Source organism: Poecilia reticulata, linkage group LG16 (assembly GCF_000633615.1).
Source record: "Poecilia reticulata strain Guanapo linkage group LG16, Guppy_female_1.0+MT, whole genome shotgun sequence".
NCBI classification, from domain to species: Eukaryota; Metazoa; Chordata; class Actinopteri; order Cyprinodontiformes; family Poeciliidae; genus Poecilia; species Poecilia reticulata.
The window spans coordinates 17,349,510-17,369,220 of record NC_024346.1 but is presented as its reverse complement, the minus strand read 5'-3'; the positions used below and the strand labels follow the sequence as shown (position 1 = coordinate 17,369,220).

At 42.1% G+C, this 19,711-nt stretch overlaps 1 protein-coding gene across 5 annotated transcripts in view; it reads left to right on the top strand.

The window, feature by feature from the left end:
* Positions 1–19,201, top strand: part of nbeal2 (neurobeachin-like 2) — a 43,572-nt gene extending 24,371 nt beyond the window's left edge. For 4 of the 5 annotated variants that reach the window (XM_008432570.2, XM_008432568.2, XM_008432565.2 and 1 more), the window contains 30 exons: positions 762–850; positions 929–1,645; positions 2,417–2,601; positions 2,700–2,856; positions 4,151–4,294; positions 6,340–6,663; positions 7,390–7,539; positions 8,238–8,395; positions 8,484–8,608; positions 8,700–8,817; positions 8,935–9,092; positions 9,194–9,327; positions 10,097–10,204; positions 10,307–10,402; positions 10,496–10,620; positions 11,317–11,457; positions 11,547–11,677; positions 11,757–11,866; positions 11,956–12,073; positions 13,152–13,249; positions 13,566–13,679; positions 13,761–13,844; positions 13,941–14,050; positions 14,413–14,585; positions 14,678–14,772; positions 14,874–14,990; positions 16,512–16,673; positions 17,044–17,192; positions 17,661–17,796; positions 17,939–19,201. In XM_008432570.2, the coding sequence (XP_008430792.1) occupies positions 762–850; positions 929–1,645; positions 2,417–2,601; positions 2,700–2,856; positions 4,151–4,294; positions 6,340–6,663; positions 7,390–7,539; positions 8,238–8,395; positions 8,484–8,608; positions 8,700–8,817; positions 8,935–9,092; positions 9,194–9,327; positions 10,097–10,204; positions 10,307–10,402; positions 10,496–10,620; positions 11,317–11,457; positions 11,547–11,677; positions 11,757–11,866; positions 11,956–12,073; positions 13,152–13,249; positions 13,566–13,679; positions 13,761–13,844; positions 13,941–14,050; positions 14,413–14,585; positions 14,678–14,772; positions 14,874–14,990; positions 16,512–16,673; positions 17,044–17,192; positions 17,661–17,796; positions 17,939–18,046 (4,634 nt within the window). In that variant the 3' untranslated portion in view covers positions 18,047–19,201. The remainder of the gene's footprint in view (positions 1–761; positions 851–928; positions 1,646–2,416; positions 2,602–2,699; positions 2,857–4,150; positions 4,295–6,339; positions 6,664–7,389; positions 7,540–8,237; positions 8,396–8,483; positions 8,609–8,699; positions 8,818–8,934; positions 9,093–9,193; positions 9,328–10,096; positions 10,205–10,306; positions 10,403–10,495; positions 10,621–11,316; positions 11,458–11,546; positions 11,678–11,756; positions 11,867–11,955; positions 12,074–13,151; positions 13,250–13,565; positions 13,680–13,760; positions 13,845–13,940; positions 14,051–14,412; positions 14,586–14,677; positions 14,773–14,873; positions 14,991–16,511; positions 16,674–17,043; positions 17,193–17,660; positions 17,797–17,938) is intronic. The other variant, XM_008432567.2, reaches the window with a different exon arrangement.
* Positions 19,202–19,711: the final 510 nt, after the last annotated feature.

The window sequence follows — 19,711 nt, the reverse complement described above, 5'->3', positions numbered from 1 at the left end:
CGTTTCCTTTTTGTTAATGAACACCTGGAGAGGTCAAAAATCTGGACACTAAGCTAAACATTTTGTAGATAATTAGCAGGATATATTGGACAGAAAGATTCTTCCTAACAGAAAAAATCTTATTCAATGAAACACGGTAGTGGGTCTGTCATTCCTTGAATCTATGTTAAAACATCTGTAATGACTTATAACACAGGAGGCATCGACACAAAATGTATTCCACTACGACATTTCAGCAGAAATGAAATGAGGAGTTCAGATAAAGAAACCCAACTTCCCACAGCTGAAGCCGATCCTCACTGACAGGAAGTTCCCTCAGTCTCTTGAGAATAACTTATCAGCGCTACACAATATATTTAGCTGCATTTATTTTACGTTGGGGTCCCAGCATGCACCAAAAGCAGAAGTTCACTTTTATCTGTAACTTACAGTCTCGGATAAGTTGTAGTCATGAAAAATAAATATGCCTATATTTATGAAACCCTCTAACGGCTACAATTGCAGATAGTTTCTATTAGTAATAGCTTTTTACTTTAACTTTCTATTCTTGCTGTTCCTTTAAAGTGCCTAGCAGTTACTTAGAAATATATTTATTTTTATTTAAAAAATGTCTTTAAGAAGTGGTTTTCATCTTCTATGCCATTTATTAAAAATTGGAAATGTTCTAGAGAAATGAAAAGAATGTTATTTGCTGCTCATATTATTCAAATACCTTCAACTTAATTAATTAATTCATAAACACGCTTTACTGTTTGCTACAGATGCCAGTCCTAATTTCAGAGACCTGCTGGCTGTGGTCTGTCTGTCGCATCGAGCTGAGCTCACCGTCCGACTGGACGTCTGTCGCAAGGTCGGTCTCCTCACGTCTGCATATTTTCATCATAAGCAAATCTAAGATGTCTCTGTGTTTCGTTTAAATCCCCTGCAGCTCTTTCATCTGATCTACTCCAATGAGGATTACGTGAAGCAGCTCGCCAAGCAGCCGGGCTGGCAGGATGTTCTGACCAAACTCTACGTAAAGGAGTCCTTGGAAACCCACGCCGTGAGCATCACAGACTCTGGCAACCACGCCTCCTTCGCGCCGAGCTACCGGCCACCGCTGCGCCGAGAGCAGTCTGTGGTCGTAGAGGACTCGCGCACCGACATCTACATAAACTACCGCAACTCGAGGGACATCGACGACGAGGAGGAGGACGACGAATGCGGTCCCCGGGACGTCTCCGAGGGGTTTTCTGACTTATCCCAGTCGCCGCCCAGTGGAGGAGGAGGAGGCCAGCTGAAGAACTACGGCGGCTCGCTTCATTTTAAGTCGTTTGATTCGGTGGATCAGGGGAGCCACTCCTCCTCCGCCTCCAATCCGGTCGACATCGTGTCGCCTCGGCCGGACGACGAGGGAAGAGACTACCAGCCGCTCTCCCCGTTCGGCACATCTCCCTTTGATTTGGAGTTGGGAGGCATGGGGGACACTGGCACACACACCCCGGCAGGAAGTCTGACCAACACGCCGTCTCCTCTGGAGCACTGCAAACCATTCCCACCGCTAAGGCCGAGGAAGAGCTCCAGTTTGTCTAATGTACTGGACGACACCAGCTATGGGACAGATCCTCCTACTGGAGACACCATCTCCAACACGTCCAATCCTCAGGTATAGCTCCTTCGTCCACTCAGATTTTAGTTCATCCGAACGACCAGCAGAGGATTGTGCCCGATTGTGAAGGTTTTCATGATATCCAGGGATTTTTCACTCCTGAGCTGAAAAACGTGCCATGGATTTGTATTAAGGCTGCTTGAACAAAGGTCATTCACTTCAGTTTGTGATGCAAACTTTGCTGTTTGTGATTCTCTCTGTTTCACACATCAGAAGACTGAACATTTCACAGCCTTTTCTAGGACTGCATTTAGCTTCATCTTTCTTTCTTTCTACCAACTGTGACTACCTTTCCTGTCAGTTGTATATATGATCACCATGTTTCATTGTGGTGAGGCTGAGTTTAGGCCAGGTTGATGTTTCGTTTAGTTTTCTTCCAAACCTAGCATTTTGTGTCATCTGGCCATATTTATGGCGTGCCATGGCTGTCCAGCAGGTGTTATTACATGAGCTGTAGATGCTTTGAATAATGTTTTATATCCTAACATTGAAACTTCTCAATACCTTCATCTATCTATAGGTCTAGTGTTTTCCTCGCTAACCATTAGTCAATTGGTCGCACTGGATTTTATTTAGATGTATCGGTGAATATTAAGACATGCCACATTGTTCTTATCTTTTTTACTAGTAAGAAACTACAACCGTTACTTTTTGATGGTCTCTCACAAAAATCCCAGTAAAACTGCGATGATCTGTAAAGCGACGGCGTGTGGAAGAGGCTCCGTAAACCAGCTCTTCATTTTCACACGCATCTTGTTTTTACTTCAGCAGACCCCTGAGGAGGAGCTGTGCAACCTGCTGACCAACATCGTCTTCTCCGTGCTGTGGAGCGGGAGTGGGGCCGAGGGTTCCGGGGACGCAGTGTGGAGGGAGAGGGGACAGGTGTTTTCTGTTCTCACCAAGCTGGGCTCCTCCTGCCAGCTGGTTCGCCCTCCTGATGAAATCAAACGCAGGTGTGTTACGCAGATTTTAACTGGAGATCCAGCTCTCATAAACGGCACAATGCTAGACAATGCTACGTTAAACGTATTTCCGTCGTTGCACATGACAGTCTTCTGGAAATGATGCTGGAGTCGTCCTTGTCGGACCTGAGGGACGCACAGGGAGTGTCTCTGCCCTTCTGCCCCAGTCTGGTGCGGCTCCTCCGGCTGCTGCAGGACTTCCTGTTTGCCGAGGGAACAGACAACCGAACACTTTGGAGTGAGAAGGTAGCTTATGTTCAGGTCTCCATTGGTTTCACCTGATCGCTGTCTTGACATCAGAAAGCAAAAAGTACCTGGTGTCACCTAAATCTGATGTCAGATTTATAGTGTGTGGAAAAATCTTATTGCTATGTTATCTAGAGATGCAATGTTTTACTATAAATTGATAGACGAACAAATTAATATTTTGATAGCTGAATATAACTTGACAAAAGGAGACATTTTCTGTTCTCAAAGAGCTGCCAGTATCTGCAATCAATTAATCTAAGATATTGAAAGGGTCAACTAAAAGTCTGAAATAATAACGGTGTGAACATTTTCACCACGATTTGCAAGTGAAGTTGTTTGGGATTCATTTTCAGACTTTGATGATCTACTTGAATGCAGTAAAATGTAGAAGAAAGTTTAAATAGTGATGCCAAATTTACAAATGATTTCTTCGATCCGTATGGCTTTTAATAAATAGATCTTGACTCACAAAGATAGTGATCGATAAAGATCAAGTTAACTTAAATGGGGATTTTAAATGAGGCCAATTCTAACTATGTTGTGTTCTGAAACATGAGTGAAATAACTATTTGCTATCTAAAAGATCTTTTTGCTTTTTTTTTTTTTTGTCAAACTTAAATTTTCTGTAACCATATTTAATGTCATTTGAAATAAACATTTGAAAACACAGTTTTCAAATGTTTATTTATCAAGAGACAAAAATCAAGTTTGGCATTATGTGAAAATATAATTGCCTCCAGTAATGTTAAATTGTGAAGACTTATTGTAAATTCTTGGTTGCAGTTGTTGCCACCATTAGCTGCTCAGCCAGTTATTGGGCATAGGGGTAATTTACTGGGCAGGTTGGTTTGGTTAGGTGAGTTTTCCCCTAATAAATTAAGTCAAAATGTAAATTGTTCTCACTCAGGTTAACTTAGAACTGAATATGAAATTAGATTTAACTCTCTCAGAAAGTTAATTATTCTGTTTTAGTAAAATAAAAATGAATCAACGTTGTGGGTTCATTTTTGTAATCATATTTAAGTAAATCGTTTCTATTCTTCCTAGACTAAAGCAGTAAATACAAAGCATAACAAACGAGAAGCCTTTGGGTGTTGCCACTGTTAAACAAAGGTCAAATGCCACTGTTTGTGCTACAGAAAGGCCAAGAGAGTCAAGTTTGACTTTTAAATGCAGCTCGGGGTGTAGTTAAGGTTTACTGCAAGGTGTGGAAACAGGTCTGGCCTTTTTTTTTTTTTTCTTTTTCTTTTTGCCCCGAGTCTTTCTGTTGACAGCTGTTGTTTTGCTGCAGATCTTTGAAGGGGTGGTGAACCTGCTGGACAGGTTGCAGGCCTGGCACAGCACCCCCGGCAGCCCAGGAAACACAGAGCTGAAGGAGATGGCCCAGATCGGCCTGCGTATCATCACCGGATACATCCACCAGCAGAACTCGCAGGTCAGCTGCACCCACAATCCCACCTGCGGAGCCCGCTAACGCTAAAACGTCTCTACTTTCGCAACCTAAGCTCCTCCGAGATCGATATCGGCAGAAGATACTGTGGAAAAATATCCGAGGGAACTTATTTAACTTGATAAGTGAGCTCAGATAAAGAGACCGTTTGAATACCAAGCCTTGTAAGGGCGCACTTTGCAAAAGACATTGCAGTCATTCCTGTTAGGGAGTGCTGAGCATGAAAGGGGAGTTCCCCTCTGAGTTATGACATCTGCTCTTATAGGAGTGTGTAAATTAAATTGGCCATTGGGTTTCCAACATATGCTGCTGCTCTGCTCATCTATAAGCTGCTTTATCTCACGGCTGAGTGTCTTATGGAGGAGTGTGAGGAGAGAAACGGTGCTTATAATATCCATTCAAAGTACGCTGACAGGAAGTACATTTGTTTGTGTGATGTTTTAAGTTCAGCATTTAGGACCTTCAAGGGATCGATTTTAACTTCTGCTCAGAAATCAATTTTATATTTGCTCTGTAGAAAACTCCTAATGTTAAAATTTAATGCCACGAGTAAAACGATTCCTTATCTTTGGTTACCAAAACACTGCATTTTTATTTAATTATGACTGACTTATATGGGTTTTTTTCTGTCTGGTTATTCTGACACATTGCTGTGGGGGAAAATCTTCTGCAGGCTTATTTATAGAGGCAGTAATTTAGGATAGAAAGAAGAAGAAGGAATTCCAAGGAAATATTTTATACTCAGTTTTTTCTACTCATAAAAGGATATCAAAGGGCATGCTGTTGGCTGACACATTTATAGATGAAAAATAATGGGTAGACCTTCGCTTTGATGCATTTTGAGATGGAAAAAGTATCAATATTTTGTTAGTATTATATTTAGCCTGAGTATCACCAATCAGGGCTGATCAAGAAAAATTGGCAGACTCCGTTCTCCGAGTATGTGGTTGGTGCATACATTTTGCAAAGCAGGTCTCAGACATTAATATAATATTTATTCTTCTAGTTATCTTTTCTTAGCCGTATTTTGCCAGTCAAGCTTAATTTGTTTTGTTGCATTTAAATACTACAACTTTTAAAAGGTTGCTAAAACTGCCTAAGGCGTAGAGGAATATCGTTGTCCTTTTTGGCCTAAAATCATAGCTTCCAAATTTGTGCATCTTAATCTAGTTTAACCTGTTTATACTGGAAATAAAAGAAATGAGAAAATAAATTAGCATAAGTGAACATTGATACAGATTATATCACAGCAATTAAATCTAGTCACACCCAGTCAGTGGTTTATTGTTTGCATATTGGGGCCTTATTATTAATGGAGTTGTAGCTGAAATGACAGTTGTTAATGTCACGAGTGACACTGTTGATTTCTGCCACCGTTCCTGTTTGAATCGCAGCAGTTGTTTAATTTTAGATTCTTTTCACCTCTTCATTCGAGCAACCAGTTTTTCCTGAATGAAAGGTCAGGGAGATGGCTGTATTTGCTGCAGATGCGCTGATAAATTATTCATTCAAGACGTTTTTTTTGTTTTGTTTTGTTTTTTTTTATGTTCAAAGCTTGAAAGGTAAACCAGAGTTAACAAAGAATGATTGAAGGAGTTCTTTGTCTCAAATTGAAGCTTGTATTGCTTCGGCTGAGGCAGCTGACACAAAGAAACCGTGCTTTGATTTATAGTGTAGCCCTCTGAGGTGAGAACGTGTCAGCGTATGAGATGCAAAGAAAACAGGAAAAGGAAAATTGTTTAATTTTGTTGGATTTCTCCTAACTGTTTATTTTTTATTTATTGTTGAATTCGCTGGCGGTATATAATTTTTTTTTTTACTTTGATGCACCATATATTTGTGATTTTTCTTTTGTTATAATTACTCAGAATTTTGTACATATTTTTAACTTTGCTAAAATTCTTCTCTTTTTTTTAGTAGTTATTAAACAGTGTTTATCACATTTATAGTTTACTAAAGTAAATAAAAAATCTACATCGTTTCACATGTGTAGTTTGAATTTGACTGAACGTGTCTTTGCTCACCATCAGGTGTGTGAGATGGCCTATTTGAAGCTCCACAGTCTCCTGCAGACTGTTCTGTGTCTGAGCTGGGAGGAGGTCTGCTTCTTGCTGGGAAAGCTTGGCGCCCCCTTGTGGCCAGAAGGCGTAACGGAAGACTCAAACGTCAGTTGCTCTGAGACTTTCTCCCAGCTGGTGCCCATCATGAGGACTCTGCTGGCCCAGCACGCAGACCCCATCACCCTCCAGGACCACTTGCCCAACTTGCCCATCACCAACGGGAGCACCACCTTCGCCGAGGACCTGAAGGCTTACTGTAACGCGCTGGAGTGGCAGAGCTTTTACCAGCAGAAGGTTTGTGTCTGGATGGACTTTGTGTATTAAAAAAAAAAAAAAAAGGCTGATATTTATCTTTGTGTTTAGGGAGTCAAGGGAGTCTGCTCCTCTGTCTTTCAGACACTTCAAACTCTGTTCTTTGTCAACTTCCTGCACACATAACATATTTTACTAATCCTGTATTCTGTCTGACCTGCTACCCCCCAGATTCCTCCTGAGATATTTACTGCAAAGTTTAGCATTTTTAAAAGGCTTTTGCTGCTTTACATCACATTCCTTAAACTTTCCTTCAGAGTGCGTTAGTTATGGAGCGGTTTACGCTCGAACCCAAGACAAGCCGCTGCCAAACAGACATACTCCGCTCCGCTCGAGCTCAGATCCATCACGGCTCTGTGTGACATCGCCAGCCCATAAATCCGTTCTGTTTAGTTTTCCTCAGTGTTCGGATCTTCCAGCACGTTTCGCTCTGTGGCAGAACTTTGGCTGCTGTAAATGTTTAAAACAACTTTTAAAAATGCAGCGAGAGAATATAAACTGTCCTCTCAGGATTTATTTATGTAGATGCTGTGTTTGTTTTAGACATATGTGTGTGTTTCTATTAACTGCAACTGGACCTCGGTAGCTTAGCATCACTTTTTGGCTATCACATGTATTATCACATATATTGAGGTCAATAATAAGTTAAAGGTGATAGTGATTGCAGGCTATTATTCATGGTTTGTTGGTTTTCTGTCCGTTTTCCAGGTTCTGCCCACCATGGAGCAGTACGAACTGGACACATTTGGGCGTAGTCATGATATCATGTCCAATTTCTGGAACTCCTGCTTTGATGACCTAATGAGCACAGCATTTAAACGGGAAAAGGACAGATCTGACAGCAAGTCAAAGTTTCAGGTACTGTGCTTTTACAGTTTGATGCAAAAATATTCAACAGCTTTAAAAAATGTTTTTCTTTATTGCAATAACAAACTTCAATTTGTTTTTTTTTTGGGAGGGGGCGGGTTTCGGGATGTTTACAAGATCGACAAATACAAAGAAATGCATAACTATATTTTCTTTTTTTAATTACATTAAAACACACAGCAGCAGCAACATCAAAAGTTTTGCTATCCATATCTGTCCAGCCTCCTTTTTTTATATATTTAGCTATAAATGTTTTCAATCTGTCTGTTATTAAGTATTAGTATAAAAACAGTTGTGAAGATCCCACAGCCTAAAGATGCAACCAAAGCTACAAGGGAATGGTTTAGATCAGACCAGTTTTAGACTGGTCCAGTCAAAGTCCAGACCTAAATCAAATGAACAATTTGGGGCAAAACTTTTAAAAATCGATGTTCAAAACAAAATGAGGGGAAAGAAAAAAATCTCTAGACGTGCAAAGCTGGTAGACAGCTCAAAAAAAAAATTGAAAACCATGTTGTATTTTCAAACATGTGCTCCTTTGCGTTGATCTATCCTATAAAACTGAAATAAAATGCATTAAAAAAACCATAGGTGCAACATGACAAAATGCCATATGTCCACACACTCCACCATCTTCCCCATAAGACCTCTGCTTTTTTTTTAGCTAACACGTCTCTCTGTGCAAACAGGAGGTGATAATTGACCCCTGCATGAAGCGAGTTCGCAGCGAGAGCAACAGATACGTGATGTGGCAGAAGCAGAACGCCAGCCAGCAGGGGGTGGTGTGGCAGCACTGGAGAGCTCTCCGCAGGCTGTTCAGCTGTGAGCGGGGGCCGTGGGCCAACAGGTACCACCGCATCTCGCGTCTCGGTCCGTTGTTCTCCCTTTGCAAGTCAGATTGCTCTGAGTTTTGTTTGTCTCACGCTTGACGTCAGAGTTCCGCCAGAGGTGAAATGGAAACTGTCCGCTGCTGAAACGTATTCAAAGATGCGACTCAAACTTGTGCCCAACTACAACTACGACTCCCATTGTGAGGCCAGCGCCCTGAGGGACAACATGGGTACGACGGCAGCTTATTTATCATCAAAATATATATATATTTTTTTAGCTTTTTGCAAACTGTTAAAAAAAAGTCATGTTGTGCTCATCAGGAGCTGAAAGCCCTCGCAGCTCTGATCCGATCCCATTGGCTGTTGCCAAGGAAGCAAAAGTAAGTGACATGGAAGATGACCACTTGGAAGAAGAGGACTTTGTCTTTTTGGATAACAAGTAAGTCTAAACTTCTCAAACCAAGAGTGTCAGCCTCTTGTGTGTGTGTGTGTAATTCAAAAAAGCACAAAAAATCTAGAGGAGATTAAACATGATTCCTTCATCGCTGAGTTTCAGAGGGGAAGGAGAAGACGAGAATCAGAAAGAGAAGCTGGTTCTGTCTGAAGACTGTGAGCTCATCACCATCGTGGCTGTGGTGCCGGGTCGGCTGGAGGTCACCACACATCATCTGTACTTCTACGACGGCAGCAGCGAGAAAGAAGAGACCGAGGAGGGTAAGAAATGCGTACCTCTGAAAGTTACACCTCTCTGTGTTATGGTTCTTCAAAGGTTTCTGTCTCGGGTGAGCCATAAGTTTGCCTCCCTTGTCCCGCAGGAATCGGGTTCGATTTCAAGAGACCTCTGTCTCAGCTTCGGGAGGTCCATTTGAGGAGATACAACCTGCGACGGTCGGCGCTGGAGCTTTTCTTCATTGACCAGGCCCATTACTTCATCAACTTCAGAAAGAAGGTCTTGTACATGTCAAATTTAAGAATGTAGTTTAAAAACAGAAGCTTCTTCTTGTTAAAGTAACAATGAAAACTTTTCCTAATAGTCTTTATTTAGAACGATAATAAATTGCAATTCACAATGTTGACACGTGCAGTATTGCAATTGCAAACTATCTCTTGCATTTATCATCTGTCATGTCTTTTAAGGCAGTGCAGAGTTAAGTCGACAGCGTTGTTGCCTCGCAGCAACAAATTCTCAGGTTTAAATTTCATCTTGCTGTCTTTCTGCATGAACATAAAGTTTCTAAAGCCTTTTTGTAAAGACAAATAGAATAATTTTCAGCGTTTATGTTCTGAGATTCACTTTAAAGTGATCACAGCTTTTTCCTAATTGGAGCGCACACGTTGCTGCTGCTGCTGTGTTTGTGGTTATTCTTTCTAGGAGACTCATCTCACAGGCTTTAATTCATAAAATCCAAGGATTGTTGCAACTTTTCTCTGAGTTAAAACTGGTTTTAATTAAGTTTTAGAAGATTAGCTGCCATGAAACTGTCATAAATTAAGTCTTTAGGTAGAGGGTTGTAAATCCGTCTTGCAGTCAGGAGTCAGGATTTTCATCTTGAATCTATTCTACCAACACACTTTCAGTTTTCAGTGACAATATGGGTCTTAAAACCATAGACACTTGTTAACTTATAAATATGGAGGTTCTTGTTTATTATCCAAAGTATATTACGATGTTAAATAAGCATTAGAAGCTCTAAATTGATACATTTCTCACCGTGCAGGTACGAAACAAAGTGTACTCAAGGATTCTCGGACTGCGGCCTCCAAACCTGTTCTACTTCGGCTCCCGTTCCCCTCAGGAGCTGCTGAAAGCGTCAGGCCTCACTCAGGTGTTTTATTTACATCACGTTTTCCACGTGTATTTTATTCATTCGCCGCTAAACGGTCCCAATGTTTCCCGCCTTAACGTGACGTCATCTTGAATTGAACAGAAATGGGTGTACAGAGAAATCTCAAACTTTGAGTACCTGATGCAGCTGAACACCATCGCCGGGCGCACGTACAACGACCTGTCCCAGTACCCCGTGGTGCGTTCTGCGGCAAACCTGAAGCACTTTCTGTTTTTCCGGTGTCGCAATTGGAGTCTAAGCAAGACGTCTGTGTTGGTTGTTTCTCCTCAGTTCCCCTGGGTTCTGTGTGACTACACTTCCTCTCATCTGGATCTGGAGGACCCCTCAGTCTTCAGAGATCTGTCTAAGCCTATAGGTGTGGTCAACCCACGTCACGCGCAGAACGTCAAAGAAAAGTAAGGAGCTCTGATAATGCAAAAAAAAAATGCAATTAATGATTATTTTAGTCATCGATTATTCTGATGATTAATCAGGGGCGGGGGAGGAATCGGCACATTCTGCAGATTTTTTTATTTAAACCTTTTTTTATACAATATTTTAAACACACTAAAAGATGAAAATAAACAAATTCCTTTTAAAAACAAGAAAATAAACATTTTATTGACTGAGATTCAGTAACACAGCGTTCCTAAGAATGCCCTTTCTGGTGATTTAACATCAATACAGTGTAGGACTAATGTGTTGATTATGTTTTAATAATTAATAATTGGACAGCAAAAGGATTTTTTTAAATAGAATTTGAACCAGATGAAACTAAAACAGCCACTTAATGAGTTTTGGATGAAACAGATTTACAGAAAAAAAAAGGTTTTCTTTTATCTTAATTGCAAACTGTTGATATATTTTTTTGTACAATTTAGTTTTAATTACTGCTCTGAGCCTGTTGTTCTCCCATCAAACAGTCTTTTTATGAGCATGTATACTCCGGTGAACCATTAACCGATTACTAAATTATTTCAATAATCAGTTCATGATAATTTCAGCCTTACTTTAATGAATTTCCAATAACAAAATTGTGCACAATTTTATCCTCTTTCCTGTTTTTTTTTTTTTTTTGCTAATAAAGCCCAACAAATATTTTTTTTTTTCAGGTACGAGAGCTTTGAAGACCCATCAGGCACCACCGAGAAATTCCACTATGGCACACACTACTCTAACGCAGCAGGAGTCATGCACTACATGATCCGCATGGAGCCGTTCACCACCCTGCATATCCAGCTGCAGAGCGGCAGGTGAGGACTGCGGCCCTGCCGTGTGATATCTCCTAGCTCAATAGCGCGTTCTCCGTTCTCACGGCGTCACGTGTCGCCCCGTCGTTCAGGTTCGACGTCGCAGACAGACAGTTCCACTCGGTGGCGGCGGCCTGGCAGGCTCGCATGGAGAGCCCGGCCGACGTCAAAGAGCTCATCCCGGAGTTCTTCTACTTCCCGGAGTTCCTGCAGAACATGAACGGTGAGCAGCGGCAAAACCCTGCGCCGTTCGGGGACGTCCGCTGCGGCGTGGAAGTTAATCCGTTTAAATTCTTTGCTAGGCTTCGACTTGGGCCGCTTGCAGTTGTCTCAGGACCTGGTGGCAGATGTGTTGCTGCCTCCCTGGGCGACATCAAGGGAAGACTTTATCAGGAAACACATGAAAGCCCTGGTGAGTCGCCGGCAACACACAGAGCCATAAAACTCAGTCATGCATCTGCCGCCAGAATTACAGCGTGAAAGCGACTCTTAACATTGCAGGAGTCCGAACACGTGTCCTCCCACCTCCACGAGTGGATCGACCTCATCTTTGGATGCAAGCAGAGAGGAGAGGAGGCGGTGAAAGCGCTCAATGTTTTCTACTACTGCACTTATGAGGGTAAGGCTGCAATCAGGACTTTTGTGAGGAAACAAATGAACAAACTGCTGTGTTTTTGTGGTGATCCTTGCTAAGTGGAAAGGAAAACATGTGAAGTGTGTTTTTCCTGAATCTGCAAAGGGTAATCGTTCCTATTCTTTTGCGCACATTTAGTTGTTTCTGTGTGCCTGAAGGAGCTTATTTAGGTTCACAACGGAAAACTATGAGCTAAACAAACAAAGTGAATAAAGGACTAATTTGCTCGTGTTGGCGGCTATTCAGTTTAACTCTTTGTTGTGTTCGTTTGCTTCCCGTTGGGACTTATGGGGAAATTTTGAAAAAAAAATGGCTAAGGGAAAAAATGAGTTGTGTGGTAGTGCTTTGTCAATTTCAGCAGGCAAACGGTAACAATGCAGAAACATCAAAAGGAAAATCTGTTTGTTTTGTCGTCATTAAACTTAAAACCAGAGAAATATTCAGTTGGCCTTGAACTATATTCCACTTTCATCCAAAATTTTATGACACCACTGATCTTTTGCTAACATGTTTATATGACCTTTTATGAGAACGCTTTGACTCTGAGGGGTTTTTGTTATGTGTCCGGTTTTCAGACTGAAATGTAACTTTAACCATGTTTTTGTTTCCTTTTACACTCTAAACATGTGTAAAGTGCCTTTTGTGTAAATATTTGTTTTGATATCCCAGCGATTTTTAGATCTCCAGCCATGACTCCATGATATAAAGCTGGGTTTGGTTTGAGTTGCTTTAAGCTTTTAAATTGCATCTCTTGACTGTTTAGGCGGGTAGCTTTTTTTTTTTTTTTTTTTTTTTTTTTTTTTTTTACTTTTGAAGATCAAGATACATTTTGAATTGCTTGTTTTTTAATCTTTTTGTAGAGTAAATACACATACATGTATCTCTGAAATAACAATAAAAATAATAATAGTAACAATAATGATAAAGATTTTACATATTGATTTATTTTAAGACTTCTTGTCTGAATTGCTTTACATAAACTTATGAAAAAGTTGTATCTGACCCCTAAATGTCTCACTTTTCTCTGGGAAAAGGTTAATATTTGTCTTATTGGCTGTTGCAGGTGCCGTCGATCTGGACGCCATTTCCAATGAAACGGATCGAAAAGCCTTCGAAGGAATGATCAGCAACTTTGGACAGACTCCCTGTCAGCTGCTTAAGGTACACTGAGTGAAAGAGAAAATGGAAAATGTCCCTTTTTCGAGGCGCTAGTTAACTTTTTTTTTATATAATCTATCCTAATCTACAAATTAATAATGGCTGAGCATTCTTGCATCATTTAGCCTAACAGTCCAGTCATATTGGTTCAACCAACCAAATTAACGTCCTTCAGGTGTAATTCTTCTGCAGGTTTTTAAAAAGATCCGAATTTCAGCTCTTTTAGCGATTTGAATCACTTCAGCTTTAGGAGTGCATCCGTCTGCAACTCTGCATCAGAAAATGACAGCGTTTCTCTGCAATCTTTGTCTCCGATCAGGAGCCTCACCCTCCTCGAATGACGGCCCAGAATGCATCTCGGCGGCAGGCCCGCCTGGACACTCTGCCGGCAAACATCTTCGAACACCTCGGCAAACTCCGGCCATTCGTGGAGGTGAGGACTCGTGTGCTCATCCGATTCCGCTGATTTTAATAGTCGAACGTCGCACTGTATTCATTTACACGTCTGCCTCAGGTGGTTAGTGACGGACTTCCTCTGGTTCAAGCACTGGTACCAAAGAATCAGAATCACTCCATCATGCAAGGCTCAGACACCTTGGTAACGTCCAAACCAAGCTCGGTTACAGCAGTAATCATTTTACAAGGCTTTTTTTAAATTTATTATTCTGATGCCAAGTCGCTTTCTTCTGTACAGGTGACTGTAAGTTCAAGTGGCTTGATTGGGACACACAGCTGGCTTCCATATGACAAAAACATCACCAACTACTTCACTTTCACTAAAGATCCAACAATGACCAATCCAAAGTGAGTGAGTTTAAGCATGTTGTATGTTGTTGTTTTGTCTGGTTGTCATGCCGTGTGGGTCGCAGATGTGCTCCACAATAAGGGGAACATTTTATATTCTCCCTGATGCGCAGTTGATTTTCTTCAACATGATCCGGTTCAGACAACAAACTGGCTGCTCCTTTCTTGTGACTCCTGAGCTCGGCCCCACTAAGCCTGGCAGAGGTCCTCCACGGTCGTAATTGTGGGGAAAAAAAAAAAAGAAATACAAATCCTGTTCAATGAACTCTGAACAATGGATTCTCCTTTCATCCAATCTGAATCCTGGTTGCATTAAGATCCCAACAGAGTCTCTTGTCAAAAGCTTTCCTTTGTTTCTGCAGGACTCAGCGTTTCCTGGCGGGGCCTTTCTCTCCGGGAGTGGAGCTCAGCGCTCAGGTGCTGGTGGTGTCCAACGACGGCCGCCTGCTGTTCAGCGGGGGACACTGGGACTGCAGCCTCCGCGTCACTCAGCTGGGCAAAGGAAAGCTGGTGGGCAGGATCTGCCGGCACATCGGTGAGCTTTTCTCGTAGCACACGGAGAAAGGTTTCGTTCTTTTCTTCGCTGGCATGAGGTGATTTTTTTTTCTGTGTGTGTATTTCGTAAAGATGTCGTTACCTGCTTGGCTCTGGACCTGTGTGGCATCTACCTCATCTCTGGTTCAAGGGACACGTCCTGCATAGTGTGGCAGGTTTTGCAGCAGGTGAGTATCTTTGTGCCCTCCACACAGACTCGCACTGAAAGCGAAGCCGTCAAACATGTATTCACTGGTTTTTTTTTGTTTTGTTTTTAATCGTACCGCAGGGCGGATTCTCCAGCGGCCTGTCGCCTCGGCCTGTGCAGATCCTCTGCGGACACGACCAGGAGGTGACCTGTGTGGCCATCAGCACCGAACTGGACATGGCTGTCTCTGGGTCAAAGGTCAGAGATGGTGACGGCTCAGCACGAGAAGATGCCGTGACTCAAATGTCGTTTTAGAAATCTTAATGCCGTGTTTCACATCGATACGTTTCCTGCTTGTGGGGTTTTTTTTCAATCAACAACAGGTTTCTGGAGTGTTTAACAATACAGCTTTGTCTATTCGAGCTAAATATTTACAATACGCCTCCTGCAGCTTGGAGGGTCTCTAACAAACAAGATGCCAGTTGTTCTGTGACACAGCTAAAGCTGACATAGGTGGTCCTTCCTTTCTGTTTTCTAGGACACACTCAGATGCATGTTGCGTGAATGTCAACACATACGCAATTTGTAATAGGAGCCATTCCCGGTATTCTTACTCTGCTGAAAAAGAAACCGTGTTGCGGTGCGTACTTTCTACATCCCGTCCTGCACTCTCTGTTCTCCAGATGGATGTTCCCCAGTGCCTTGTAACTCACTCTGGGAAAGCATCTGCAGCAGAAAATGTTCCTGTGCACGTTGCGTGTGCGAACTGCTGCCGCAGGAAACCGAATCGTCGGCACATGTTTCTGAACTTCTTAGATAAAATGACTTTGGTCATCTCAGCTCGTCGATTAGAGACTAAAGCAGCCTTACGTTAAAATTGGATTAGGTGTCATGCAAAAAAAATAACAAATAAAATGCAACGTTTGTGTGCGTTTGCTCATCGGCGTTCCCAGGCAGTATGAAAAAAAATCTGGAATTGGGTTTAAATATTTTCCAGATTTAAGCAAATAAAGAAGAACATGTGTAAGCCATCCATCCATCCATCCGCCCTTCCCTTTCGTCCCTGAAAGACTTGTTTTTTTTGTTTTTTTTTCGAAAATGTAGTAAAAACAGAACTGAGAACTCTGGAAAAGTGAGCAGTGTTACGATGTGAGATCTTCAGGAACCCTGACCTCCAGACGAACAGCTTGGAGTTTTCAGACTTTTCCACTGAACCTTTTAAGACGCAAACAGCTGACAGAACCGCGAGCAGTAACATCTGAATCCAACAGCTCAGACGACAGTAGTGAGTCATTGAACACATTAGCTGTTCAGTGCATATACCCATGTAGAAAAGCGACGTTTTTGGCTGATCTCATTCGATCCTAGACGACTCTGTATAAAAGAGGCGTGTGCTGTAACCATGGCATCACTCGTTGGTTTCACGACTGTGCGCTATCTTGTTTTCGTACGGTGGGAAATGACCAAATTAGGAAAAGAAAGTTGAGCCTTGAAGTGATAGATAAAGGCTGATTAGACAAAAATGTGTATCTTTGAGGTCTGAGAAGGTTTATGTGGTGGAGGAAGGAAACCCAATCAGGAGGAAGGCTGTTACCAGGTTACACTGCATTCCTAAGTCTTTTCTCTCCTAGACCATCCGCTATTTCATTACGTCCCTTAATACCGCCACCAAATTAAAAATGATAAACAGAAAACTATTAAGACTTAATGGTCTATCTGTGTGAGCAGCTGTTGCATGCTTCCTGACCCTCTCTGCCTATTGCTTTGCTTCCTTCCCAGGACGGGACTGTGATTGTGCACACAGTGCGACGGGGACAGTACCTCCGAACTCTGCGACCTCCCGGAGACAGCAACGTGAGCGCCCCCATCACTGCGCTCCAGGTCGGGATGGAAGGCCACATCGTGGTGCAGACGTCTCAGGAGGAACGCTCTCACAGGAAGGTGCGTAAAGAAAAGTATTCACTTCCCCTTGAGCCTTTTTGCAGTTTGTCACAGATTAAACCTCGAGCTTTGATCTGTTTTGTATTTACTTTATGTGACGGACAAACACAGACCAGCGGTATGCAGGTGTTGGGGTGTCGAATTAAAAATCCAAGACCTAACTTCAAATATACAAATGTATCTTGCAGATTTTTTATATTTTTTTTAACAGATGTTTCACAAACCTTGTATAATCTTTCTCCTGCAAATGCGTGCTTCTTTTATGCTGGTCTATCACATGAAATCATAATGTAATACATACATTTTTACTACTGCACTAAAGGAGAGCAGTGCAATTCAACTGGTATTCATGTGGTGCTTATTCCTTCAGGGCAAGCACTCGGTTCATGTTTACTCTGTGAACGGCTGCCTGATGTCGTCTTTCACCATGGAGGAGCAGATGACCGCGCTTCACCTGGTGTCCGAATACGTCATCCTGGGGACCGCGCAGGGCGGCCTCCACGTCCGGGATTTATTCAGGTGGAGGCTTTTCGAATAAGTCGTTTATGTTCAAAAGTTACTCAAAGTCCCATTTCACATTTAGTCGCATTACATTAGTGTGTGTCTTTATTTGGATTTTATGATAAACCGACAAAAATCGACACATGATTGTGAAATGGAAAGTAAAACGCTGCATGTTTTTTTCAAAGATTTGTTTTTTAGAAAAACATTTGAAAGGTTTGTCTCCATGAGTCAATAGTTGTAATTACTAGTCATGCACATCAAGAGTGACATATTTGCTCAATATAATCTGCAAAATAATTGAAGCTCAATCAGGCTGACCAAGTTTGCTCTCTCTGTTGAAGAAAAGCATCCACACAGCGCTTATTTTTTAAATAATACAATTTGTCATTTACTTATGATACTTTTTGTTTAATCTATTTAACTGAATAATTCCACGAAGGACTCTTTAAGATAAGTCGGCTCTAACATCTCCCCGTTTTGCAGCCTGGATTCTCTGATAACGCCGCTGGCCTTGAGGGTTCCTGTGAGGAGTGTGTCCGTCACTAAAGAGTTCAGCCACATACTCGTGGGACTGGAGGACGGGAAGCTAATAGTGGTGGGGGCAGGGAAGCCTGAAGAGGTGAGAAGCCAAACTTCAAGAGTGTGCGAGATGGGAAAGGCGGCGGGGGGAGGATAATTATACGCAGAGTGTTTGTTGAGTACCAAGTTTTTCAGATGACGGTGATCCCATGTGAATCAAATCCGTTCTCTCCTGTTCTCAGGTTCGCTCCGGACAGTTCTCCCGTCGCCTGTGGGGCTCCACACGCCGCATCTCTCAGGTGTCGGCGGGGGAAACCGAGTACAATCCTGCGGAGAATGTCGGCAAATAAGAGGAACGGCGGCGCGAGGACTTCCCTTAAAAACAAACAAAAACAACAACAAAAGAAACTGGGGGAACTCTACTTATAAGCCACTGATATCTCTCTGGGAGAGAAATTATACACTGAGCACTTTTAAAAAAACAACAAACAAACAAAAAAAATCCTAAATGTTTTTATATTTTATTGCAGATTCCTTTAGCAGGTGTGCTGTTTTCAATCAGCATCAATCCAAAGAGTGGCCTTGTTCATCTCGTTTCTGGTGGAAGAGCTAGTGGCCGGGAGGGGCTTTCAGGCTGTAAACTCACAATGGGCCGCGTGAACTCTCTGAGTCACATTTCAGCGGAATGACTCACTTTGATGAACACTTGGACTCAGACAGAAGTGACGCTGTGAAAATGACCACAACCTTCACCTCTCCCCCACCCCGAGCACCATGCACAACTCCAACTTTTGCATTGTCAGAGCCACAGCTGGGATCTCTGCACTCTTTAAAAAAAAAAAAAAAAACTCCTAAAGCCATTGATTGGCAACAGGATCTTAAAACTCCTGGAAACTTGAAAGACGCACATAAAAAAAGAAAAGAAACTGCAGTAGACGTCGCTCGGGATTTCCACGTTGCAATACTGGTGAATGCCACAAGAGGGGAGCGTTAGGAGGGAGGGGGGGTTATAGAAAGCCTGTGAACCTCTGCTGTGTTGTGGGTTTTAGTGACAGATGCTTCGACTTGCAGCAGTTTATGGGTCTGCATTCCTTTTTTAGGCTCTGAGAAATTAAAACCTGTTACAATTAAAGCAGCCCTGCTTTAATAGTCGAGTATGTGAAAAATATTCACTTTTTAAAAATGACAATTGAGCTTTCGTGTCAGAGAGAGAGAAAGAGCCTTTTGTTGCCTTATACACACAATCGGCCTTTATGAACAGCTTAATTTAACAGTTTTAGCGTTTTTGCATTTTGCCACATGCCTGTATCCTTGTTTGATTTTTATCGAATAAGTGCCTTTTCGTTTTTTCGTTTTTTTTCCTCCTCCACTCCCGGGCCTTGTAATAAACACTGAATTCCAATCAATGATTTTACTGTAAGATGTGACACTTTTCTGCTTCACTGTGACTCAGATGTGGAAGAGATGTTCTGAATGAAGCCATGAGTAAACTATTATCCGCGTGACGTTATTCGCCTCTGTTGCATTTGCAGTGAGAGAACATCTAAAGAATGGCGTGATGACTCTGCAGCAAGTTAAGCAGTCTAACTCTGGGGGAATTTACTTCCTGTCTGTTGTTTTTTTTCTTTCTTTCTTTTATTGTCTTGTTGGTAGAAAAAGAAAAGACCACAAATTAGCTGCCATTTTCACGAAAACACGAGTGGAGCTACATTAAGAAAACACAATCTACTGTTGGAAAGTACAGTGCCTTGAAAAGTATTTGCATCCTAACATTTTGTCACGATACAGCCACAAACCTTCAGGTGTCTTTTTGTTTTTTAATTGATATTTATTTGCGCCACTAGTGATCAAGGGCCACAAAATCTTTGGAGCAAAAACGTTAGCAGCCTATCAGGAGGAAGAGACCAGAGAGGAAGACATGCAGTAGGTAAGGTCAGGAATCAAACCAGAAACATCTGCCTGAAGTACAGCCTCCACATCTGGTGCGGCTGCTCTGCCACTGAGCTACGCAGTGC